A 27191-nucleotide genomic window follows, 5' to 3' on the forward strand; every position below is an offset into this window, starting at 1 on the left:
GACTTTTTCATGTTGTCATTATTGGGTGTTGTGAGTAGAATTTTGAGGGAAAAAATTAATTTGCTCCATGTTGGAATAAGGCTGTAACATAACAAAATGTGGAAAAAGTGAAGCCCTGCGAATACTTTCTGGATGTATGGCATTTTGATGTTGACAAAGGCCACACACACACACGTACATCTATCTATCTATCTATCTATCTATCTATCTATCTATCTATCTATCTATCTATCTATCTATCTATCTATCTATCTATCTATCTATCTATCTATCTATCTATCTATCTATCTATCTATCTATCTATCTATCTATCTATCTATCTGTCTGTCTGTCTGTCTGTCTGTCTGTGTGTGTGTGTGTGTGTGTGTGTGTGTGTGTGTGTGTGTGTGTGTGTGTGTGTGTGTGTGTGTGTGTGTGTGTGTGTGTGTGTCACATGAAAGCATTTCAAATTCATGTTCAAATTCTTTATTAAGAAAAAAACTTTACAAACATTGGCTTCTGGTGTACTGCAAAACACACTGTGTACATGATAATTTCACCACTACAGACGGAAAACCCAGACACAATATTTAGACATTTCATGAGGAGGTTTTAACCACAAAAACCTCAAGATAATTGGGGCAGGTAGACCCGGCTTTAAGCACCAGCATGAAGAGATTTTTGTGCTGTGTGGTTTCCCAACCCAGAAATATGGGAGTATTTCCATGTATATAAAATAATCTGATGCCAGCCAAAATGTTCATTTAAATGATGAAGCTGTTCTGGTCGTGGATACGAGTGTGGGGCTTTCTGATGTTTGTGGAAATCTTGTGGATTCTACCCACCAACCAGGATCAGTTGCCAAGACCTGAGGATGTGCAGCTGGCTGAGGTATGTGAATAGAAATCTTGCAGACGTTATATAATGGTAAGAAGAAACAAATCCTGCAGGTTGTACTGAACGTTATATCATTATGTTGGATATGATTATGAATGTGACTTTAATTTGGAGGAAATCTATGAAGAATCCTCAATGCAAAACCATTCTAGTCTGCATCAAAGCTTATCTCCGTTAAGGCTTATGTAAGGATAAGCCTTTATTACAGAAGGAATTTGTGTTTTTTTATTTTTTTTTTGCATAGTTCAACTATGAAGTTCAGCTCTATTGTGAAGAATAATCTCTTCATGTATTGATCCTGTATATATTTACACATTACAGATGGTTATTTTGTACCTACATCAATTTGAAGTGCAAATGAAGATGTCTGCAAGCCAGGACCTGTAGTCTGTGTGTGTCCTCAAACATGCACAGGTCTAAAGATGACCCAAGACACACAAGCTGAATGACCTTAATAATGAAATTATAGTTTCAAGGAATTTGTGACATTGCGACATTACAGTGTATGGTAGAAAAGGAACGTTGAACTGTAATGTTCTAGTTGAGATGACACAAAGTAAGTAAGTAAGTCCCTTCAGTTTCTCCCTTATGTGTGTTTTTATATATATATATATATATATATATATATATATATAGTCTGGGCCGCAACAGCAGGTCCAAGGTGGATCTGCATGTAGAATTAAAGTTTTATGGCGGACGCCCTTCCTGGCGCAACTCCACATAACATGGAGAAATGTGCAGGGGTGGGGTTTGAACCAGGAACCTTACAGATTGACAGCAAGCTGTCACAAAGACATGTTTGATCATTTCCATTTTACAGTGTAATAGCAGATGTTTGAAGCAAGCAATGTTCCACAAGAGGGAAAAACGAGATGGTACGAAGTAACTGACTTGATTATCTAAAGTTAAAGCCTGATCAAATATCACATCTAGACTTCTGGTAGTAGACTGAACAAAAGTTGGTTTTGTCCTTTTCTTTTGGGACAAATTTGTATTGACCAATGAATAAAAAAAAAAAAAACCCTTTTAATGAAGTCGTGAAAAACACAACAAATCAAAGCAAAGCCCCAAGCCCCAAATGTGAATTTCTCCACTGTGAGATCAATAAAGTCTTATCTTATCTTATCTTAAGCAACAACAACAAAAAACATGATTGCAGCTTTGTCGAATTGATAACTTAGCACCATTCAGAAGCATAAATGAGATGCACATCTGAGTATCGTTAGACCTCTTCAAATTAGACCTTTTTCATCAAACTTATGCAAACTGATATTATTCCCATTCTCCAAGGTCTAACGTAATTAAATATACCAGTTACTTTGATCTTGGACCTTGGCTATGCCTGCCTCAAGAGCCATGCAGTTTTTTCAAAAATGCTGCAAAATTCGGGATATTATGTCCTTGTTTTCTTTGTAGCTTCCCAGCGGTTAATGCTATAGCATTGAAAGTGGTACCAAATGAAAGCTAATAAAATTGTCTTGCATATGGTGTCAAACACATGAACACCTGTGTAAATGTTAACTAATTTTAATGCACAAATATACATATTTTTGATGCTTGGAAAGGATGACATCATATGATACATAACTTTATCTCAAAAATGTTACTCTATAGTCTATACAGCTTTACTAAAGGTCTAGAGTATCGTGCATAGCAGTGGTATGAGATGCATTTAAAAATCTTCAAGATATTTCCAGACAGAAACATAGAAGCAAAATATACTAATTCATAAATAGCAGAGACCAGGATAGAATTTTATGGCACACCACAGAATTGTCTGTTGTAAACAGCAAATAAATAAATAAACAAAAATATATCTAGCCCATTTAGTCATGTAAAAGTATAATTCGCTAACATTTTAGGCATCAACAACAAGTACAGCTTATTTATTTAAGAGGATGCCTGTATTAAAAAAACAAAATTGGTATGTTGAATGGTTTGTCGTAAATAGCTGAGTGAAGTGTATCCATCAAATTCTTCTTAATATTTATTGACTTCTGTAAAATGATAATTCAGCAGCATTTGAGGCATAAAGAACATGAATAAATTATGCATTTAAGACAATGCCTATATAATAAACAAAACTGGTCCCAGGAGTGAACCTTGAGGAATACCAAAGGACAAAACAACAGAATCAGACATGTCATTAGCTGCAGGAACTGAAAATCTCTTATTAACTAGATGCAAAACAACCCACTTTGTCATGTCTCATCAATGTTGAATTTGCATGGTGTCACCCCTTTGCATTAATCCACCCCAAAATTTAATGATTACAGTCTGAAAACCAAGTTAAACTGTCTCAAAACAGTACCAGCTTTAAGTTGATGTCATACATCTGATTATATGAGCTATAAACATATAGAACATCATTTGTCTTCACATAAACCCAACTCTAAACCTCCAGACAAAAATTCTTTTCAAATAACAGGACTATCTCCAGAGATTCTACAACCTCCAGCCCAGAGGAAGAAAAATGGTGAGAAGAGCCAGGCTGATGTCACCTATGGAGGAAAAGATCAGAAAAATGCAAAAGTTCTTTGGTCTAGCAGAGACAGGCCACCTGGACTCTCAAACTCTGGGCGTGATGAAGGAGCCACGGTGTGGAGTTCCAGATGTGGAAAACTTCAGTTTTTTCTCTCAGAAGCCTAAATGGAAGAAGCACACCATCACTTACAAGTGAGATGTTTTTGGTTATCATGGAAACATACACATTTCGAGCGCCAGTGCAATGCTATAGTCATGTAAAATATAATTACCAGTTCCTTTACATTCCACCTACAGTGTGTAGGGTTTAACAGTGTTTATTATCAGATATGGAGTCTACAACCCTCATTTTTGTGAAATCAAGGATCATACTTATTACGCATCACAAGGGAAAGCAAGGGAGCATAAATTCCTTTCTCCAAAGTAAAATATAAAGGGAAAAAAAAAATAATTGTGACCAGCAACGTCATGAAGCAATCTGCAACCTCACCACTAGATGTAGTGGTGGGCACAGTTCCGCTAATCCGCTAACCGATAATTAGTGAAGCTAACTTTTCGGTTGCAAATGAGCTTTTCAGCTAACTTTGAAAGCCATCAGTGGACCAATTAGCTTCCGCTAAATTTAGTTCAGCTAACTTTCAGTCCAATAACTTTTTGTTTTTTTGTTTTTTTTTGGGGGGGGGGGGGGGGTGATAATGTTAGTAAAGTTTAACGGTCAAAAACTTTTGCAAACACTAAAATCAGACATGTTAGTTCCTGTCTGCTGTGTGTTTGTGACAGTCAGACAGTTTGCCTGTAAGGGTCGAGTGACAATAAAGTGAGTCTGAGTCCGAGTCAGGCCAGTGTTCTGTCGAGATGAACCCCTGTAACGTAAATCCACAGTTAATGTGTTTGCTTTAAAGACAGCGTGTACATGCAAATCTTTGCTTTTTAAAAGTGAAAAGACACTTACTGCTGTATTTTTATGTAAAATCAACACTTACGTGGGTTTTCTTTGGTGGAGAAGCTCAACGTGACGGGTGAGCTGTAGATTTTACCAGTCACATTGAACGCAAGACAGGTGAGCCGTTATCAGTTATCATACAGAGATAAACTGTGACCTCTAATACTGCGATTTATAGCTTTTGATAAAGATGATGACAGAGTTTTGGGTTTTATTTTTTATTTATTTATTTTTGTGCGTCATTTTGTGTTTACCCAGAAGCCCCTGCAGTGCTTAAAGTCCAAACTGGTTTATCAGTAGCCGACAGTGTAATCTGATGTGGCCACTACCAACTCAGTACTAAAAGTTAGAGGTTAGCGATACCTTCCGCTAATTGTTTTTAATCGGTTGATCGGTTTAGCGTTGTAAAAGTTAACTTTTTAGTTAGAGGATTAATGGTTATCAAAGCTAACTTTTTGGCTAGCTGAATACACTAAATACTACACATGGTAGCTTTAACAGTAAGACATTTGGATTTGAGATCAAAAGAATGTCAGCAAATTTTAGAATGTCAGGGTTTATTTTGAGGTATTTCCAGCTACTGTTGAAGAAGCTCTAAACTTGCGCATTTTGTCCTCCTTCATGCAGGATTGCAAAATACACCCCGGATATGAAGAGAGAGGATGTAGAAAACTCTTTTCTTTCAGCCATGAAGATGTGGAGGGATGCTACTCTGCTGCGCTTCATCAAAGTCAACCAAGGCAAAGCTGATATCGTCCTCTCCTTTGCTCGCAGAAGTAAATCTGCCAACCACTTTTCTGGAGTGACTATGCTGGTCACACTCAAAATAGAGGTCCTAATTATGGTTATCATGCAGCAAAACAGAAAATGTTCAGTGTTTTCAAGACATAGTAGATTTCCTTATAAATCCTGATTCAGCTATTGTGTGACAAATGATAATTTTCTTCCGTAGCTCATGGGGATTTTTTTCCATTTGATGGACCCCGCGGTGTGCTGGCTCATGCTTTTCAGCCTGGAGAGGGGATAGGCGGAGATGTGCACTTTGATGAGGATGAAACCTGGACAGCTGGGTCGGGGAAGCAAGGTTTGTCAGTCCAAATGTGCACATAATACCAGCCCACAGACAGATTTACTGAGACAGCATATTATATAGGAGGAGGTGATGAGTCAGAATTAACCCTCTGGGGTTCACATACTCACCTGCACATCCAGGACAGTTTACCACACCTTCAGAAATTTGACTTCGTGTAGTATGACACCCATGTGTTGCACATCAAATTGTTCAAAACAATCTCAAGTTTACAAATGTGAGATGTATATTTGACTAGAACACACTGTTTAAAATATATAACTTGGCTCATAAGCTGAAAATATGAAATGTGCATTTAGAAATTCTTTAAAAGCTTAATGAAAATACATATTTATTCATACATGAATAAATGTGTATTTTCATACAAAATAGTTACTCCACAAGTGGATCATTTCTTTTATTTATAGAAATTGGTTTACCAAAGTCTTTGAGTCACAAAAATACTAGTTTAATATATGAAAAAGATTTTGCATTGATGCATAAGAAATTTCTAAAAATACAATATATGTTGTGCAGTGCAGCAGAGCTACCCACTGGGAGCTCCATGGCAGAGACCTGATGCATTACTGATGCATTTCAGAAAATGGTCACACAAACTCCCTGCGACATTCTGTCCTTGATTTATTTATGGAAATATGATGAAAAGTTAACTTGGATGCGCCAACACATTCGTGGACCCCAGAGGGTTAAGAAAGCTGTTCCAGCCAACTATAAATTGAAGCAATCAATTCCATTTTCATTCTGCAACTCCAACCAAAGATTTGGTGATGGAACATCAAAGTCAGTCTGCAGGAACAGAATGGTTCCTTTCAAAGGATGAGTTCATAATCTCTTTAACAATGTTTCAGGTTACAGCCTATTGGCGGTTGCAGCTCATGAACTTGGCCACTCTTTAGGTTTGTCTCACTCAAACGATCCCACTGCCATCATGTACCCTAATTACAAGTATTACAGCAGTACAAAGTGCTCTCTAGCTGAAGACGATGTTCTTGGAATCCAAACACTCTACGGTGAGGATCAAATTAAATTTGTTTAATTCATTGTTTGCATGGAAGTGAATGTACATCAATGAATGTACATATTCATGTGTTCTGATTTGTCGTTTCTCAGGGAAGCCCACTAAAAATGTGGAACCACCAATAATCTCCAGAAAAAACTCCAGAAAGTGTGACCCTAACTTTACTCTTGATGCAGCAGCTGTGATTGGAAATGAGATTGTTTTCTTTAAAAATAGGTACAGTATATCGTGGATTCAAGTACAACAGGGACTTGAATTGCAGAAGAAAGTATTATATATATATATATATATATATATATACACACACACACATATTTATATGTGTGTGTGTGTGTTGTTTTGTGTTTGTTTGAAGAGCCCTTCAGTACAAAGGGCTCTTCAGGAACTGAGTTACATGGGATAAAGGCTGAACTCTTTCTTAAAGAAATGGAACACCCTACATGTCATGGGAGTGCACAAAACGGTTGAATAGTGCCAAGTGGCACAACAAAGGGGAGTGTCAGGATTGACCCCTAATGAAATGCCATGTTCACTGGGGCCCAACCAATATATCGGATGACTAACAATATAGCCTTTCACAAACATTGCGGGCATATCATGGGTGTTATTTTTTGCTGACATGAAAACTTTTATTTTAATGACTAAACAATGCAAAAAACACTGTAGCTTTTGTAAATTATGCCATCATGTAGTTTGTCCACTAGAGGGCACTCACATTGCATTGAATACAATGCTGTCAAGCATGGCTGGGACCCCATCACCCCTTTGACACATTAGCTATAAGCGATACAGGCAAAGCAAACAGCTGCCCTTCATTTTTAATCAGAGTGGGTGTTTTACTGTGAAACAAAGCGATTGTTGTGCTGCTAGCTTGGTAGGGCCAATATAGTTGAAAAGTCTATATTGTGCAAATGTTGAGCAATGCCACACACCGACTGCCAATCCAAGTGAAGACAGTGTGACATATGTTGGTTAGTTGTTGGTTATATTGTTATATATATAATAAATTTTATATTTAATTTTGATTAAATTTTAGTTTAAACCCAGTTATGTATATTTCTCTGTCATAAGAATTTGATGTAAATGTATAAGGCATCTTTTTGTGTATGCATTTATCAATAGATACATTGGTATCATAAATTTTTCAACCCTCTGATATCGGTACAGATCCCTCAAAAACTCTAATGGTCAGGCTCTAATGTTCACTGTGCCAAATCCTAATATATATATATATATATATATATATATATATATATATATATATATATATATATATGCACCAAACAACACTAAAATGTAATCAGGTCATCTACTCCTCATGGAGTATCTGTGTAATTAGCCAGAATGGCCTGCATATTCTTAATGAGTCATCATTTTCATAAGAATGTGATCACAGAGAAAGAAACGCGATGAAATAATGTATCTCAAAGTCTACTTCTTTCTATACCTGTTGTTTCCACATTTGTTTGGTGTCAACTCTATTGTGCCATCAGCTAAGGCTTTTTTTGGTGGTTCAGCATCTCGTTGAAGCACATGTTAATATTTAGTCATAATTTTTGATTCAACCAAGCAATCATTCACTTAGTGAACATCCCAGTGTACCATCTGAGCATCTCTTCTGCTACAGGGACATGTGGATGAGGACAACATGGGTGACATCTTGGAATCGGTTGACAGAGGGCCACATCAGCACATACTTACCTGGCATTAGCTCTCACATCGACGCCGCTTACGACGTCCCTGCTAAAGGCATTGCGTACATATTCACTGGTAATGTGCAGTCAGTGAGGTATTTCTAATTCTCTGTCAACAAGACGAAGTTGGATTTACAGCAGAGCACAATGTTGTGTGCAAATTACAGCCTTATGCAATTTAATAATTGCAGTTCATGCAGGATACTTGTGGTGTTTGGCAGCACTTGTGTTATGTTGCTGTTTTCTAAAGTGGTCCAGAATGTAGAAACATGGCTGTGTTTTTCCAGGTCCTAAGTATTGGGTTGTTAAGCAGCTTAAGACCAAAAGTCACGCTCGCTCCATTTACGAGTACGGCTTCTCCTCCAGAGTCAGGCAGGTGGATGCTGCCGTGCACGTCGGAGAATATGGGAAAACATTCTTCTTCATAGGGGAGGTTTATTACAGGTAGGCATTAACAAAACAAACAAACAAACAAAAAATCAGCACACTTAAACACTGGACATGTGTAAGAAATAAGCAAGTCAGTTCATAAAGCTTATGACAATACAAAGCTACTATATATATATATATATATATATATATATATATATATATATATATATATATATATATATATATATATATATATATATATATATGGAGTAAAACTGAGAGAAAAGAATTAAATTCCAATCCAATTTGGTGGAGATAAAAAAAAAAACACTTCCCCTTTTCTCTTTGGTTCATTGAAGTCAGAAAATGACCTTTTTAAATTAATTTTGACTGTGAGGTGTTATGACATTATTTAATATCAGAGCAGAAAATACCTCCCACACTCCCTGTGGGTTTTGGCGCCCTCTAAAGGGACTCGAACCCCACTTCTGGAAAATACATATTACTGTGTCTCAAACAGTTGCATGATAATGATAATCTGCTGTTGATGTATTGTTTACTAATGAATGTAAGAATGCAAAATATGTGAACGCACCACATCATTAAAAATCGCTCATTTGTTTTGGTGGAGTCAGACAAGAGTACACGTGCAATATAAAGAAATCAAGTTTTTATTTGTTTATTTTTGAAAAAAAAATCTTTGATAATTGAACAGTTTTTATTGTGAAATAGGAGATACAGATTTTTGTTTGTCTGTGGAAGAGTGTAAAACTTGTGCACAGTCTACATGCAGATCCACCTTGAATCTGCTGTGGCGACCCTGAGTGACAAAACAAGGGAGCAGCTGAAGGGACTTTGTTTTTGCTGTTGTTTTATTTTTTGGGAATGCAAGTGTTTGGACATTTTAAATTTGATTTTCTGTTGACCCACAAATGAAATAAATAAATGAACACATGAATAATAATAATAATAATAATAATAATAATAATAATAATAAAAACACCATATTGTTAAAATTCTAGTGTGCCTGAAACTTTTGCACAGTATTTTGTGGGAATAAACAGACAGACAAATTACAGTCAAACAGCAAGTGGAATGTATTCTGTAAAAATAACTTTTAACTAGAGCACCACACTCACAGAGCGCAAACCTCCGCCAACACTAGTTTCCAATTCCACAAAATTTTTACCTTGGAAAAAAAAATTAGGGCCAAAGTCCTGTTAGAAGTGACTTTTCATGACATAAATTAGATGTGATCAAATGTCAGGAGTATGTATTTAGTTCATGCACTTGAATCAAAACTTTTTGTGGTGGTGTTAGTTTTTTCTTCCCAACTTTTTCAGTTTTTGAATTCTTTTTCTGATTATTTTTACAGAACATTAGTTATCTTTCACAACGCCACAATTTGTCATTGCTTTTTAGCACTTGGTTTCTGACTGATAACTGGAAGATAAGCAGGCATAAAATTGGATCCTCTATCCAATTTTGGTGGTGTAGGTAAATCCATAACAGAAAAATGAAAGTCTCTGAGGCACTTTTGGCTGAGATATAATGCAAAATGCACACCAAATGGGCTTTTCAATACTAACTTCAAATGTCCACTAAATCCGTAATCTGGGTCAGATCTGGATCAAACTTTGTCAGGTGACAGTGAGTGCCAGTTTACACCTCACTTTCAAATATGAGAGTGATTGAGGCATGTTTGATTAAGATATATTGTAATATTTACATTAAATGGGGTTCAGATCCAGATCAAACAGTGTCATTCGATAAAGGATACCATCCTACATAAAGGAATTTGATCTTTTTTGACAGAGTTACGAATTTTTCACAATTCATTCAGTGTTAAAGGTCAGAGAGTTTTCAAATAGTTTTCCTGACTTTGACCTTTGACCTTAAAAATTGAATCAATTCTTGCCTATCAGGATATGAATCCTCTGTAAAAATTTCATGAAAGTATATGAAAAAGTTGTGGGTTACAGGCTTTTCACAAACAAACATGGGTGAAATCATAACTGAAGCAGAGGAAAAATGAGCACTCACAGGGACCAGGAGTGGAGGTTCACGGCTCAAAAACCAAGTCAATATAAAAATAAAGCCAGCAACACTTAAGAGGGACACTTGAGTGTTGCTGGCTTTATTTTTATAATGAAATCATAACTGCCCAATGTGCCGCCCAAGATAATAATTTAACTGTAACTGTTATGTATGACGTTGCTTTTACATTTACATACTTCATGTACAATACAAGACGTCCTGACATTTCTAAGGCCAGTAAACAATAAACAAGTTGAACGTGTGCTTGTACTGAAATGGTCGCAGGTACGACGAGCTCAGAAGAAGAATGGACCCTGGTTTTCCTAGAGTCATACGCTCAGACTGGCACGGCATCTCAAGAACAGTTGAAGCTGGATTTAAGTTACATGGTAAGAAAAGAAAAGATAACAAATAGAATAGATGTGAAACTGATTTACTGCACTGGACATAATTTCTTTTCCACTAAAAACATGATTCAAGCCGAATACAATATAACAAGTGAAATCATCTCACGACTAAATGATTATGACTTTCTGTTGACAGACAGCATCTATCTCTTCAGTGGGACAAAATCCTACCAGTATGACTTCAGACAAAAGCGAGTGGTGAACAGAATTTCAGCGAATGCATGGCTGGGATGCTGATCCAGCAGATCCATCAGTGGGACGAATGAATGATGTATCATGTCATGTGTTGTTGTTCTGCAGTTTTATCAAATAGCAGAATGTCTTATGCTGGGATGGTTTTATGCTATATAGTAAATCTTATTGGATTGGTGTCATTATTGCTGACTCAACTGCATGAATCTCTCTTTAATAGAATCATGAAGTCTGGTGCAACGACTGTCACGTCCATGAGTAGTTGGACGCTGACACAATAGAGTTTAAATGAAACAATGATTATGTGCTTGTAATGTAAACTTTAAGTTTTAATTCAAAAGGTTTTACAAAAAAAAAAAAACTCATGTTCACAATTTAGCAATCTTAATTTACACTAGTTTCTATTTATTTTGTTTGGCACCAGCTCTTGTACATCATTCAGCCGCTGTAGCTTAACAAGGCTAAAATTTCTTAAATTGGCCTGATTTGAAGCACACTGCAAGTTCACTACTAACTACTTCAAGATCAGCAGCTCTCTGCAGAAACTGACTTTAGAGCAGTAGTACTGGAAAGGATTTTGTGAAACAAGCACCGTATTTGAATGCAATATCTTTGTGCACAAAAAGAATGTTTTGTTTTTTTTGTTTTTTTTTAGCATGAAATGAATAATTCAGTATGTGGATTATACAAAACAGTCTGTGTGTCTGTCATGCCAGCCTGAGGTGTTTTAACCCTCTGGGGTCCGAGGGCATTTTTTGGACAGTTCACTCGCCTGGCATAAATGTTTTATTATTGCTGTTAACAGCTCTCCCTGCATCCCACAATAAAGTTTTATGTCTCTTTTTTCAGGACAAACTGTGCTTTCAGAATATATATGCTTTTGTTGTGTTTTATAAGTGTAATAAAGTTTTACCATCAAAAATAACAAAGAAAAAAGTAAAGCGGAAATTAATTTTCCACACACATTTATTCAAAACACACAGCAAACTATAATAAACAACTGTTTTGACACTTTATAAAGGTAATTTGAGGTCTTGTGTGAAAGACTGTACAACAAAAAGGTTCAAACAATAAACACAAATGCACATTTTGAACAATATATACAAAATGGTCTATGCGTTTTGTTGTCCATTGATATAGTAAACAGTGCTTTATGCCTAGAAAGCTACAGAGTTATCCAGTAACATTCACATGCAAACAAGTGGAGCAATCCTGATACTTACACACTCTTTGTTTGAGCATGTGAGATTGTCATCAGAGGCTCTCCCTCTGCTCTGTCTGCTTTCACTGATCGCTGTGCGTAATGGCGCAGCGCGCATTTGGAGCCCAATAGTATGTACTCCTTGGCACACCCAGGGGGCTATTCAAACAGGCCAACTAGTAACATATCATTCATGAAAATGATCTTTGGCTTTTCACGTGAGGTAAATCTGCCCTACGATTGGATTTTGGAAAAACGTGACAGTGAACCAATTCCCATTGGACACTCACATTGCGCACGTCATCACACAGCTTCGTATAAAGATGGCCGATGGCTGGCTTGAAAGTCCACGGAGTTAACTTTTCAGCAAAAAAAAAAAAGGTACATCTCTATCTCATATCATTAAAAAGTTATTTAGAATTTAGTAAAGCTTGGTCTTAGCCGTCCTATACGACGGCGTCAGCCCCAGAGGGTTAATTGAATATTTCAGATTAGTGTGTTATGAGAACCACAATTAGACAGGGGTCAAAGGGGGTCATCTTGTGCATGTTTTTTTGCACGGTAATATTAGTCACCATTATTTTAAAAACAGATATTAAAATATGTGAGGCATCATTGTAAAGCACTTTGAGCTTCTGATTCAGATGGAAAAGTGCTATATAAATGCAGTCCATTTAGCAATTACAAGCCTTTTAATACACAGTCCCTCCAGAGCCCATGAGTAATTGCACAATATAAATATGAGGATTAGTTTTAAAACAAAACATTTAATACAACATGATTCTTCCAGTGGTGTGGACACAACCAGGCCTTTTTAGATGGAAGGTCATAAATTTTCACTTTCTTCTGATGTGTCGGGGGTTCGAGGCATTCTGTGCCCTCTTCAAAGAGACCTCGTTAGGTAATTATTCAGATTACCTATTTTGTTTCTCCTCCTCCAAATTTTTCAGTCTTTTTTTTTCTGTTGTGCCAGAATAGAAATGTGGCTAATATGCATACTGCATCCCAAAATATTTCATTTATTAGTCACATTGTCTAGGTCTTTTGATGTCTTCTGTCACCGTCCTCCTTCCTTCATGGTCATGTAATTTTTTGAGAACTGCCCACTCCAAGCAGGTTTACTGTGCAGCACCATACTGTATGTATTTCTTCATGACAGGTAAATAAAATCTGAGATATATTCACTGACTTGGAAAAGTTCATATTTATCCATCCCATGACTTGTTCAAAAGAAACTGGCCAGAAAAGTGAGGATTTGTATACTCATCTTCTTCTACCACTTAGTCCAATTAAGGGTCGCGGGGGGCTGGAGCCTATCCCAGCAGTCATAGAGCGTGAGGCGGGGTACACCCAGGACAGGACGCCAGTCTGTCGCAGGGCCACAAATAGACAAACAAACACAGACACACCCACACACACACCTACGGACAATTTTAAAGATTGCAATCCACCTAACCCGCATGTCTTTGGATGTGGGAGGAAACCGGAGCACCCGGAGAAAACCCACACAAACACGGGAAGAACATGCAAACTCCACACAGAAAGGCCACGGGAATTGAACCCACGACCTTCTCGCTGTGAGGCAACAGTGCTAACCACTAAGCCACCGTGCTGCCCGATTTGTATACTCGTAAAAAAAAAAAAAAAAAAAAAATCCTGATATTTCGCTTGTCCAATTGTTTCATTTGTCCAGTTACTTATGGGCTCTGAAATTGGAGGCACTACATATACAAATTGCTCTAATTCCTAAATTGTTAAGGTGATAGTTTTGTTAAACCCTTGGATTGTCCTGACTGCGACATCTGCTGCTTGTTATCCTCTTTTTCTGCCTGTACATTTTCCAAAAATGTTCAAATCTGTATTGACATCATGTATGTTGTACATACGCAGAGGTGTCAAGTAACGAAGTACAAATACTTCGTTACTGTACTTAAGTACACTTTTTGGGTATCTATACTTTACTCCATTACTTATTTTTCTGCCTACTTCTTACTTCTACTCATTACATTTTCACACAAGTATCTGTACTTTCTATTCCTTACATTTTTAAAACAAAGAGCCTCGTTACTTTTGGCTTCAGTTTAATGTTTATATATATATTTCACGTCATGTGCGCCTGTAATCAACTTTTCTGCAGCGCGGCTTTGCTTTGAACCGTGAACCAATTGAAGCAGTGGTTCGCAGATTGAAGCAATGCTTCGACCATTGCTTCGTTTATTCTTTCTTTCTTTCGCTTAATTTTCCCCCGCTAAAACCCTAAAGAGCATACTTCTGTGAGTATTATTTACCTTTTCTATGTTAAACCGACCTGTTATGGTCTTCTGAAACAGTTGATGGATGTATTTTATAACTTAAAAACGGGAGCGACGCTAATGCGTTAGCATGTCTATGGCATTTTCAATGTTAAAACTTAGCATTAAGCAATTGCAGCTCTCATCACGTTCGGGTGTATTTGTTTTCAAATTGTAATATTTCTTAAATTTATTTTTGTTTATATATTAATAATCTAATGATTATTATATACAATTCTAGAGAAAGAGGCAAAAAGAACCTGAATAGAAACACAACAGAAAATATAAAAGCAACTAACAAAGAACATACATAAATAAATACATACATAAATAAATAAATGTTTCCTGTGAACACCTAGTGATTCTTACACCTCCACTTCATCCCTGTCTTATTTAATGAGTTTGTTTCGGTCAAACCATATTTTCATTGTGTTAATTTCTTCAGTGATTTTCTCCAGAACTATCTGCCAAACTAGAAAACTGCTGCATCCTAGTAAGAGCAGAATACTACTGGAATGAATTTGAATAAGGAAAGTTGTGTTTTTTTGTTTTTTTTCCTTCACTAAATGGATGCTGCTCTCGCTGCAGTTTATTGTCTGGAATAGTCCCAGATTGCATTTCAGAGCTTCTAGAATTGAAACATTTTTGTGCAGGTGGTGTTGGGGGGTAATTTTGGGTTTTGGGTCTTGGGCCACATGTAGAACGAATCAGTTTTTAAATTAAGCTTTCAATTCATATAGTGGCATCTACCTTTTTTTTTTTTTTTTTTTTTAAAGGTTACTTTATACTTTTATACTTTAAGTAGGTTTTGGAGCACATACTTTTTCACTTTTACTTGAGTAAAGAGGTCAAGTTGATACTTCAACTTTTACCAGAGTGTTTTTAAACTGCAGTATCTATACTTCTACTTAAGTAACAAATGTGTGTACTTTTGACACCACTGTACATACGTAACATCCATATAATAAAAGGCAAGTGTGTCTCTGTGTCTTTGAGTATTTCCAGAAACAGCTTACTTTTGTCCTTTGGCATACTTCCCTGTCTCAACAGTGTCTCACACAGGCCAAAAAAGGAAAGAAAAATTAAAAGAAATATACAGTATGATATAATGTAAACACTGTCACAGTGCAAATATAAAACTTCAGTTATTCAAAATTTCTTTACATGGAATATTGTACTGGTTAAGCAGCTTCAGAAAAGCTTATTGATGACAAAAAAAATAAATAATAATAATTTTAGAAAATTGAACACAATATAATGTAACAAAGTAGAAATAATTTGTTCCTGTATCTGCACTTTACTTTATTTACATTTATGGCGACTTTTACTTTTACCCACTACATTTCCTCATTAAAATGTATATTACATTTCCCTTTACCATCTTCGTTACTCGTTACTACAGTATAAAAGTAGAAGAAATTTGATTGGGCAATGCCTGTTTGCCTGGGTGCAGCTGTACTCCGGGAAGAGATACAGTCCTCTACAGCTGGAGCACAGCGTCTTTCACCCCTGCAGCATCAAGTGCCGTGTTTGACATAAAACAAGTTTAAAAGACACACACACAAAAAAAGGTGACAGGCTGAATCTGCACCCCTGCTGAGGAAGAGGAGACTGTGGAGGATGAAAACTATCTGCGCTCTTTTCTCCAAGCGTGCACACGCTGACGCACACACACACACACACTGGCTCCCACTGGAGTGGAGCACACGATCTGAGTTAATGCACACTTAAGGGGAAGACTTCAGTACTGACAAAACTTTCGTTTTATTTATGTTATTTGAATTTTTTTGCAGAGAAGCGCTGCATAAAAGTGGCACCGCATTTTGGATTTGAGAGAGCAAAGAACGCTGCATTTGGTTGCTTTGAAGTGGTTGGTGGTGGTGATGCTTGGAAAGTTTTTTTTTTTAATTTGGCACAACAGTGTAGCTATAAATGATTGTGCTGTTTCACAAGAGCCTGGCTGTTGTGTTTAACAGAAATTGTTGTGAAAGTGTTGGAACACGGACCCACAACAGGGGGCGCAATGAACGGACAATGGAGAAAGTAAATAACAAGTTTTACTGTTGTGAAAATGCACAACCAATACAACAATTGACAATTTGGGTTTACACCGAATTCCACTGGTGTCGTGTGGGCAGGCTCGAAGGTAGGAGACGTCCGTCCAAGTCGAGCCGGAACCACCCAGATTTCCCCTGCCACCGAACCCTGGAAATACTGGAACCGCCAAGTCCCGAATTCCCAGGTGGCCACTGCCTCCGCTCGTCGGATCCGGTACTGCTGGCAAGAGAACAAACACACAGGTGTGGATGCGGCTGCACCCAGTACACAGAGAGGGAAGAAGCTGACTCCACCTCACGTCAATACTGCAGAAAGGTGAGTACTTCTCCAAGCAATTTAGCTCACAATAATCAGCTGTCCTGCAAAGGTTTAACAAATCTTTTAGCCAGTTAATCAGAATATTAATGCAGAGAACGTTACCTTTAACGTAAGGCGATATCTCGGCACTGAGGTGGAGACGCCGTCCTCCTGATATACCTCTGTGCTGAGTGGAACAGCTGAGTCTGGTGATGGGTGACAGCTGTCACCCAGGCTACTCCCATTAGGCGGCAGCGCCCTCTGGTGCCTGGAGCCCGCACTCCAGGCAGGGCGCCCTCTGGTGGTGGTGGGCCAGCAGTACCTCCTCTTCAGCGGCCCACACAACAGGACCCCCCCCTCAACGGGCGCCTCCTGGCGCACGACCGGGCTTGTCCGGATGGCGACGGTAGAAGTCGGCCAGGAGGGCCGGGTCCAGGATGAAGCCCTTCTTCACCCAGGAGCGCTCCTCGGGTCCGTACCCCTCCCAGTCCACCAGATACTGAAAACCCCGGCCCATCCGACGGACATCAAGGAGCTGGCGGACTGTCCAAGCCGGTGCTCCGTCGATGATCCGGGCAGGAGGCGGCGCCGGACCCGGGGTGCAGAGGGGTGAGGTGTGAAGAGGCTTGATCCGGGAAACATGAAAAACTGGATGGATCCGCAGTGAGGCCGGAAGCTGGAGCCTCACTGCGGCGGGGTTGATGACCTTGAGGATCTTATAAGGTCCGATGTACCGTTCTTGTAGTTTTGGTGAGTCAACCTGTAGAGGAATGTCCTTGGTGGACAACCAGACCTCCTGCCCAGGACGATACTTGGGGGCCGGGGCTCGCCGCCGGTCTGCATGTTTCTTCGCCCTCGTCCGGGCCTGCAACAAGGCAGAGCAGGCGGCCCGCCACACCCGACGGCACTTCCGTAGGTGGGCCTGGACCGAGGGCACACCGACCTCTCCCTCAACCACCGGAAACAAGGGGGGCTGATACCCCAAGCACACCTCAAACGGGGAGAGGCCGGTGGCTGATGACACTTGGCTGTTGTGGGCGTACTCGATCCAGGCCAGGTGGGTACTCCAGGCCGTCGGGTGCGCGGCTGTCACACAGCGAAGTGTCTGCTCCAGCTCCTGATTCGCCCGCTCTGCCTGCCCGTTGGTCTGGGGGTGGTACCCAGACGAGAGGCTGACCGTGGCCCCCAGTTCCCGGCAGAAGCTCCTCCAGACATGTGAGGTGAACTGGGGACCGCGATCGGAGACGATGTCTGATGGTATGCCATGCAGACGGACGACGTGGTGGACCAGGAGGTCCGCTGTCTCCTGGGCCGTTGGGAGCTTCGGGAGGGCCACGAAGTGGGCCGCCTTGGAGAAACGGTCCACTATCGTGAAGACGACGGTGTTTCCCTGGGACGGCGGGAGACCCGTGACGAAGTCCAGACCGATGTGGGACCAGGGGCGATGAGGCACGGGCAGTGGCTGTAGCTGCCCTGAGGTCTTTCTGTGATCGGCCTTGCCCCTGGCGCAGGTGGTACAGGCCTGGACGTAGTCCCGGACGTCGGCCTCCAGGGATGCCCACCAGAAGCGTTGCCGGACGACTGTCACGGTCCTTCGCACCCCTGGGTGACAGGAGAGCTTAGAACCGTGACAGAAGTCCAGGACTGCAGCCCTAGCCTCTGGTGGGACGTATAGTTTGTCCTTTGGTCCGTTTCCGGGGTCCGGGACACGGGTCAGGGCCTCCCGGACGGTCTTCTCCACGTCCCAGGTGAGGGCGGCCACGATAGCGGACTCCGGGATGATGGGATCCGGGGGATCCGACGGTTCCGTTTTGACTTCGTCTTCGTGCACCCGGGACAATGCATCCGACCTCTGATTCTTGGTCCCGGGACGGTAGGCAATCCGGAAGTCAAAACGGCCAAAGAACAGTGACCAGCGGGCTTGCCTGGGGTTCAGCCGCTTGGCGGTCCTGATGTACTCCAGGTTCCGATGGTCAGTGAAAACCGTGAATGGCACGGCTGTTCCCTCCAACAGATGTCTCCACTCTTCGAGGGCCTCTTTCACAGCAAGGAGTTCCCGATTGCCGACGTCATAGTTCCGTTCAGCGGGGGTCAACCTGCGAGAAAAATAGGCACACGGGTGAAGGACCTTATCGGTCTTCCCACTCTGGGAGAGCACCGCTCCTATCCCTGAGTCCGAGGCATCCACTTCAACCACTAACTGGCGGCTAGGATCGGGCTGCACCAGAACTGGTGCAGACGAGAAGCGCCGTTTCAACTCCTTGAACGCGGCTTCGCACCGATCCGACCAGGTGAAGGGAACTTTTGGTGAGGTCAGGGCTGTCAGGGGGCTAACTACCTGACTATAGCCCTTAATGAACCTCCTATAGAAATTAGCAAAACCGAGGAACTGTTGCAGCTTCCTACGGCTTGTGGGTTGGGGCCAATCTCGCACCGCCGCAACCTTGGCCGGATCAGGGGCGACGGAGTTAGAGGAGATGATAAACCCCAAGAAGGACAAAGAAGTGCGGTGGAATTCACACTTCTCGCCCTTCACAAACAGACGGTTCTCCAACAACCGCTGCAGAACCTGACGGACATGCCGGACATGAGTCTCAGGATCCGGGGAAAAGATGAGTATATCATCCAGATACACAAAGACGAACCGGTGCAGGAAGTCCCGCAGGACATCATTTACCAACGCTTGGAAGGTCGCGGGAGCATTAGTGAGACCGAACGGCATGACCAGGTACTCAAAATGGCCCAACGGGGTGTTAAATGCCGTCTTCCATTCGTCTCCCTTCCGGATCCGAACCAAATGATACGCATTCCTAAGATCAAGTTTGGTGAAGATATTGGCTCCATGCAAGGGGGTGAACACCGAATCCAACAGGGGCAACGGGTATCGATTGCGAACCGTGATTTCGTTCAACCCCCTATAATCAATGCATGGACGAAGCCCGCCATCCTTTTTACCCACAAAAAAGAAACCAGCACCCATCGGAGAGGTGGAATTCCGGATCAACCCGGCAGCTAATGAGTCCCGGATGTAGGTCTCCATTGATTCACGCTCCGGCCGTGAGAGGTTGTACAGCCTACTGGACGGAAACTCACTGCCTGGAACCAAATCAATGGCACAATCATACGGGCGGTGGGGAGGAAGCGTGAGAGCCAGATCCTTGCTGAACACGTCAGCGAGGTCATGGTACTCCGCCGGCACCGCCTTCAGATTGGGCGGGACTCGGACCTCCTCCTTAGCGTGGGAGCCGGGAGGAACCGAGGAACCTAGACACTCCCGATGGCAGGTTTCGCTCCACTGAACCACTACCCCGGACGGCCAATCGATCCGGGGATTGTGCTTTAGCATCCATGGAAACCCCAAAACCACACGGGAGGTGGCCTGAGTCACAAAGAACTCGATCACCTCCCGGTGGTTACCTGACACCACCAGAGTTACTGGAGGTGTCTTATGTGTGATTGGTGGGAGTAGGGAGCCATCTAGCGCCCGAACCTGCACAGGCGAGGTAAGAGCCACCAGAGGGAGCCCTATCTCCCTGGCCCATCTACTGTCAAGCAGATTCCCCTCAGAGCCCGTGTCCACCAGTGCTGGGGCCTTCAGGGTCGAATCCTCAAACAGGATCGTGACTGGGAGTCGTGTAGCAATGTGGGTGTGTCCCACGTGAATATTTTGGCCCACCCCTGGCCCAGTCTCTAGGGAAAAGCGTTGGAGTTTAACAGCTCGGGGCAGTCGTTTGCGAGATGCTCACTCGAGCCACAAACATAACAGGCTCCGTGGGCCCGCCTCCTTTGTGCTCCAGGTGCCCTAAATGTTGCCCTGCTTGTGTCCATAGCTTCGTCAGCAGGGGGAGCCATAGGCGCACGGAGCGCAGGAACAGAGGAGCGTGGGGAGGGCGGAGCTCGATCGGACCCGGAAGGGAGAGGGACGACGCGTGCCTGGCCACGCCCTTCGCCTCGTTCCCGACGGCGTTCTTCTAACCGGTTGTCGAGTCGTATAACTAGATCGATGAGCTCATCTAAATCCCGCGGTTCGTCCTTAGCCACCAGGTGCTCTTTTAGGACCAGTGACAGTCCGTTTACAAAGGCAGCGCGGAGGGCAGTGCTATTCCAGCCGGATCTCGCCGCCGCGATGCGGAAGGCGACTGCATAGGCAGCTGCGCTCCGACGCCCCTGTCTTATTGACAGTAGTGCGGTTGAAGCGGACTCTCCTCTATTGGGATGATCGAACACCGTTCTGAGCTCCCGTACAAACCCATCGTATGTGTGAAGGAGCCGTGAGTTCTGCTCCCAGAGCGCTGTAGCCCAAGCGCGTGCCTCCCCACGAAGCAGATTTATCACATAAGCTACTTTGCTAGCATCAGTCGCGTACATCACGGGACGCTGTGCGAAGACGAGCGAACACTGCATCAGAAAGTCCGCGCACGTCTCCACACAGCCTCCGTACGGCTCTGGAGGGCTTATGTATGCTTCTGGGGACGGAGGAAGGGACCGTTGAACGACCAGTGGAACGTCACTTTCGCGCGCAGGGTCCTCGGGAGGGAGAGCCGCAGCGGCGCCCGAAGGGCGCGCCTCCACTTGTGCGGCGAGAGCCTCCACCCTGCGGTTCAGGAGAACGTGCTGCTCGGTCATTAAGTCGATCCGAGAGGTGAAAGCGGTGAGAATCCGCTGCAACTCACCGATTACCCCTCCCGAAGCCTCCGCCGCGCCTTGGTCTTCCATTGGCCGTTCAACAGCCGGTTGACGCCCCTCGGGGTCCATGACGCTGGCCGAGATATCCTGTTGTGAAAGTGTTGGAACACGGACCCACAACAGGGGGCGCAATGAACGGACAATGGAGAAAGTAAATAACAAGTTTTACTGTTGTGAAAATGCACAACCAATACAACAATTGACAATTTGGGTTTACACCGAATTCCACTGGTGTCGTGTGGGCAGGCTCGAAGGTAGGAGACGTCCGTCCAAGTCGAGCCGGAACCACCCAGATTTCCCCTGCCACCGAACCCTGGAAATACTGGAACCGCCAAGTCCCGAATTCCCAGGTGGCCACTGCCTCCGCTCGTCGGATCCGGTACTGCTGGCAAGAGAACAAACACACAGGTGTGGATGCGGCTGCACCCAGTACACAGAGAGGGAAGAAGCTGACTCCACCTCACGTCAATACTGCAGAAAGGTGAGTACTTCTCCAAGCAATTTAGCTCACAATAATCAGCTGTCCTGCAAAGGTTTAACAAATCTTTTAGCCAGTTAATCAGAATATTAATGCAGAGAACGTTACCTTTAACGTAAGGCGATATCTCGGCACTGAGGTGGAGACGCCGTCCTCCTGATATACCTCTGTGCTGAGTGGAACAGCTGAGTCTGGTGATGGGTGACAGCTGTCACCCAGGCTACTCCCATTAGGCGGCAGCGCCCTCTGGTGCCTGGAGCACGCACTCCAGGCAGGGCGCCCTCTGGTGGTGGTGGGCCAGCAGTACCTCCTCTTCAGCGGCCCACACAACAGAAATGTGTGTTTGAGTCTTCAGAAAAAGAATGGCAGCTTTATTTACAGCTATTTCCATCCACCTGTTGCTCACTCATCCCGTCACCAACACCAACTACTCTGCCATTTGTTTTGGATTTTACTTTTACTCAATACTTTTACTTAAAGTGCATTTTATATGAGAAATTTACTTTTGATACTTAACCCCTTAATGCCTGAATTTATATAGCTGTATTTAAAAAAATGTTTTGTGTGTGTTTTTGCCTTTAAGTAGATGGTAAATAATGTTGAGATTATTAATTTCACTTTTGCACAAAAACTAGATAGTAATATTGGGTATTCTGGTAATGACCTTATGTTATAATGTTATAATAATAATGATGGTATGTTGCAAATTTGCGACAACGGGCATACAGGTCAATTTGGTAAGTTGCATATTTGAGTCAGAGATTGTAGCATATATGCGACAATGGGCGTTAAGGGGTTAAGTACAGTAAATGTCAGATACTTTAAGACTTTTACTCAAGTAATATTTTTAAAGGAGACTAACTTTTACCAAAGTAATTTTATGGTAAGATACTTGTACTTTTGTTCAAGTATCACTTTGAGGTACTTTATACAAGACTGGTGATCACTAGATGTCACTATGGAGAGGTGTTCTGCATGCTCCATGATATTAAATGTTTTTCTGAATAATAGTTATTTGATTTAGTCTCTCAGATGCAGCATTTTAGCCATCACTAGTTATGAACACAGAAAGGAAAAACAGATATGATACAGATAATTACTGCATAGTGCTGGACCAGCGGTACAATACACTGTTCATTCTACTGGCTTCTGCCATAGCCAGAGTGTGAGAACATCACTGCTCTGAAATGTCTGTGAAATGTCTCGTACCTGTAGCCATGTATGGTTTTTAAATTTTGGTCTCAGTTATTTGCAGGAGTCCAGAGGCTCAAACAGACCATGTCAGAAACTGAAGTGTTGCTGTGGTAACATTCAAAATCAAGAGTTTTTTTTTTTTCAACCAATAACCCTTGCCTCTGTAATGCCCCATTTACACCAGACTGAGACCTATATAAGGCCTACAAGATCATGGAATTTTATCAACTCTCACAGGTCTTGGCTGATCTACGTTGTGATTTGTTATTTGCCTTTACACCAAGCCTGCTTTGCAACTGAATTGTGTGATTGAAAAATATGTTAATATCCACGATCATTGATGCAACCCCATGCAGAATCAATTGAGAGTCTATTCCGTCCCATAGGATCAAGATGAGAATGTGTTGAGATATGTGAGAGTTTATCAAGACCTGATTATGACACCCATGTATCTGTTAACTGGTCGCACAACTTCTGCAAGTGTTTTAAACAGTTCAGTACACTTGCACACCTGTTGGAGACCAATGGAGAGTGATGGAGACCAAGAGGGATCTCTTTTCCAACCATGGAGACCCCATTGTAACCAGCCTGCAACCCTGGTGAGAGTCAGTGAGAATGACGCCGAGCAGAGGCCACTTTTTGATCGTTCATCGGCCGTGTACCCGGTGTAAACGGGGTGTAGCCAAATGATCTTCAGTTTGGGACTGGCTGATCTACTCATACACATCTAGACACGAAGGAAGAACCAATTCCATCAAATACTGCGCTGAAACTAACGGTGATTTTGTCTGAACAATCAAGCAGCAGCACTCCTGCGCATTTCCAGCATGCTGTCTGCCAGCAACAGCACCCAGATTAGAGATGATGAGTATTATTTGCACTTCCCTTCCTTCCTTCCTTCCGCTGGGCAGAGAACAAATGTTAAACACCCTGAGCCATCCTCTTTGATCTTCTGATCTGCTGTGCTGTGAAATGCTCTTGTCTTACATATCATTTTCCATCAATGCTGCAGTTTTACATTTTGTTTGGCTCAACCTAAGCCACATAAAACAAGGTCCAGGCAAAGAAGGAGAGTTGAGTCACTCCTGTTTTGATGCATGTGCATATATTCTGGGTTTTCAGCAGGGCATGTGTGCATGCAGCAGAAGGCCAGGATGTGATGGAGGGCAGGCACAAGTGAACAAACTGCTGACGCCACTGTATATCATCATACGGACACAGCAGCTCCTTCAGAAATATTGTGAGATTATTTAAATTCCAAACTTGCATAAACTAATGCAATGCCTTCTTCTAAAGAAATGTTCGATGTTCACTACTTTCTGTTTCAGCTGTTTGCAGTGTATTAGCACTATATCTCTGTCAGTTGACCTCTATTTTTAAATAAAGTTGTTGCCCAAAGAAATCTATTGTGTTCTCCATTTATTTTGCATTTTGGACATGCCCAAAACTTATAAAGCTCAATTTTATAAGAGACTGAAAGGGTTCCATACGCCTGAAGCCTCCCCATCTTCCGTACATCTGAAGTCTCCTGACTAAAATAACCACTGATCTCTGTATGTTGGATTGGGCAGCTCTAGAGCTGACATATCACATTTATTGATGCCATTTGGTTTCTACAGTAGGGTGCATAAGTATTTGGACACTAACTTTTTTTTGTAACTTTCAAGCTGTATGCTGCCACAGTGGAGCTGAAATGAGGCAGTCAAAAGTACACTGAAGTGTAGTCATAAACCGAACAGGGTTTAATAAACATCTTGCATTAACCACAGAGCAATTACAGACAATTGTAGACACAGTCCCTCTGCATTCAGAGGGCAGATGTAATGGTAGGAATGAACATGCAGTAATTACATCCGCCAAGGATGTAACCAAGTATTTTGCTTCAGCTTGTGAATTAAATATCAAATTGCAACATCGTGATCAGTTGGACCATTCTGGATCAGTATGCAAATATTGCATTGTGTTGTGGAACCCGGATCCAGGTAAAGTCCGGGTCACGATGTGAATCACCTATCTTTTATTCTAAGTCCTCGTCAACCCTTGGAGGACATCAGAAATCTCTGATTGCTCTTGTAATAAATATTTTTATTTTAAGTATGACAATATGACCATGTGGCATGTTTCCCTGGGCATGGTCCAGCACCCAGGTGCCTCTGTGCTGAGGACCACACCAACCGAAGAAGGACGACGAGACAGCCCCATTTCATCTGACTGCAGATATATGGTTACTTTCAAGTCGTGGAGATGGACTGAATGTCTACCTGCATCATGGGTGCCATTCGGGACAAAAGAAACTTCTGTAGTGTGGTGGATTTGGCAGTGTACATCACCAGCACGTGCTCCCAGACTGGACCTGACCTGTTGATAATGTGCAAAACAGGAAATTCTCTATGTTTCATGTCACTAAAAGATAGTCACTCTGAATCCATGTCCAAGGGAAAAAGTTAATTTGTGAATATTTTACAAATTTGAATGCATAATATATTAAATAACATCTATGTTTTTCCAGTAATTTGATATATAATGTGGTACAGCAATGCTGACAGTGTGAGGATGTCTATATTCCAACACCATCATTAGCCCTGGCTAGTGACGTTATTGAAATAGAAAGTTCCTTTGGCTTTTTGTTTTTTTAGACCCACTCGGGTTCATCATAGCAGAGCCTAGATGGATCTGTATGCTGATTTGGTACAAGGATTACACCGGATGCCTTTCCTGATGCAGCTCCACATTACATGGACAGTGGGCAGGGGTGATCTTCAACCTTCTGTTCTTGAAACAAGTGCACTAACCAGTTGGACACCATGCACTAGTTGCTACTACATATTGGACTTATGACAGCATGGCTTCACTTTTGTCCACAGCAGAAGATAGAATGCAGAGATTTTATTTTATTCTACAAATTAATGTAATTAAAAAATAGTGATTCATATGATTTCAAAACCTGTTTTCCAATCCTGACAATTTGTACTACATATAGAAAGCTTACAGATAAGGAGGGTCGGTTATTTTTTACCTCATTTCTAACGGCAATAAACTTTGAATCATCAAGCTTTAAATTCCAAACAAGTTGTTGCATTCAGTTTAAAATCAATCTGTAAATAAAGGCCCACTAGCAAAGAAATCTGCTCAATTTTTATTCAATATTACAACATTGATTCAAAAATGCTTAGCGGTGTAAGATGTAGATTTTAAAGCAAATGTTTTCAAAATATTGTAAAATCTTCCTCAGCTTTGGATCGTTTTCCTTGTTGCAGTAATCAAAGGTTGACCACCAGATGGCGCCGTCGTATCATAATCGTTTCGACTCAAACTGAAAAATAAACCAAAAACAAAGTTTAATTTCGTGCAAAGTTTCAAAAAGCCTCGTAACGCATAAATTTCACTTTTTTGGACAAACTAAATTAATAAAGAGTGTGTAATATGACAGCTACGTATGAGCTTTTTGTATGTATTTATTTGAGCTATATATATATATATACATATATATATATATATACATATACATATATATATACATATACATATATATACATATATGTATATATATGTATATATATATACATATATATATATATATGTATATATATATACATATATGTATATATATGTATATATATATACATATATATATATATGTATATATATATACATATATATATATGTATATATATATACATATATATATATGTATATATATATATACATATATATATACATATATATATGAAAATAACAAAAACATCCCGATTCTGGGGAGCAATGCAAGCGGTTATATTTTTTAAACACTTGCGTCTGACGCATTGGTGCTCTCCGTAATGTAGCCCGCTGAAACACGATGCGTCTCACTTTTGTTCCTCTCTCGGTGCTCTT

General features: G+C 41.4%; 1 protein-coding gene across 1 annotated transcript; it reads left to right on the forward strand.

The window, feature by feature from the left end:
* Positions 1 to 750: 750 nt before the first annotated feature.
* LOC117508934 (matrix metalloproteinase-20-like) lies at positions 751 to 11268 on the forward strand. The gene is made up of 10 exons (XM_034168771.1): positions 751 to 870; positions 3305 to 3552; positions 4931 to 5079; positions 5256 to 5387; positions 6242 to 6403; positions 6504 to 6627; positions 8039 to 8181; positions 8393 to 8549; positions 10800 to 10903; positions 11058 to 11268. Exons 1-10 carry the CDS (start codon positions 751 to 753, stop codon positions 11156 to 11158), a joined length of 1440 nt encoding a protein of 479 aa, XP_034024662.1. The 3' UTR covers positions 11159 to 11268.
* The last annotated feature ends 15923 nt before the right edge of the window (positions 11269 to 27191 follow it).

This window comes from Thalassophryne amazonica, chromosome 4 (assembly GCF_902500255.1).
Source record: "Thalassophryne amazonica chromosome 4, fThaAma1.1, whole genome shotgun sequence".
Taxonomy (NCBI): Eukaryota; Metazoa; Chordata; class Actinopteri; order Batrachoidiformes; family Batrachoididae; genus Thalassophryne; species Thalassophryne amazonica.

Excerpts from the sequence above, each read along its gene's own strand:
- LOC117508934 (XM_034168771.1), top strand. The coding sequence starts at position 751 with ATGAAGCTGTTCTGGTCGTGGATACGAGTGTGGGGCTTTCTGATGTTT. Across the intron at positions 5,080-5,255 it reads CCTCTCCTTTGCTCGCAGAA|CTCATGGGGATTTTTTTCCA; the intron begins GTAAATCTGCCA and ends TTTCTTCCGTAG. Across the intron at positions 10,904-11,057 it reads AGCTGGATTTAAGTTACATG|ACAGCATCTATCTCTTCAGT; the intron begins GTAAGAAAAGAA and ends TTCTGTTGACAG.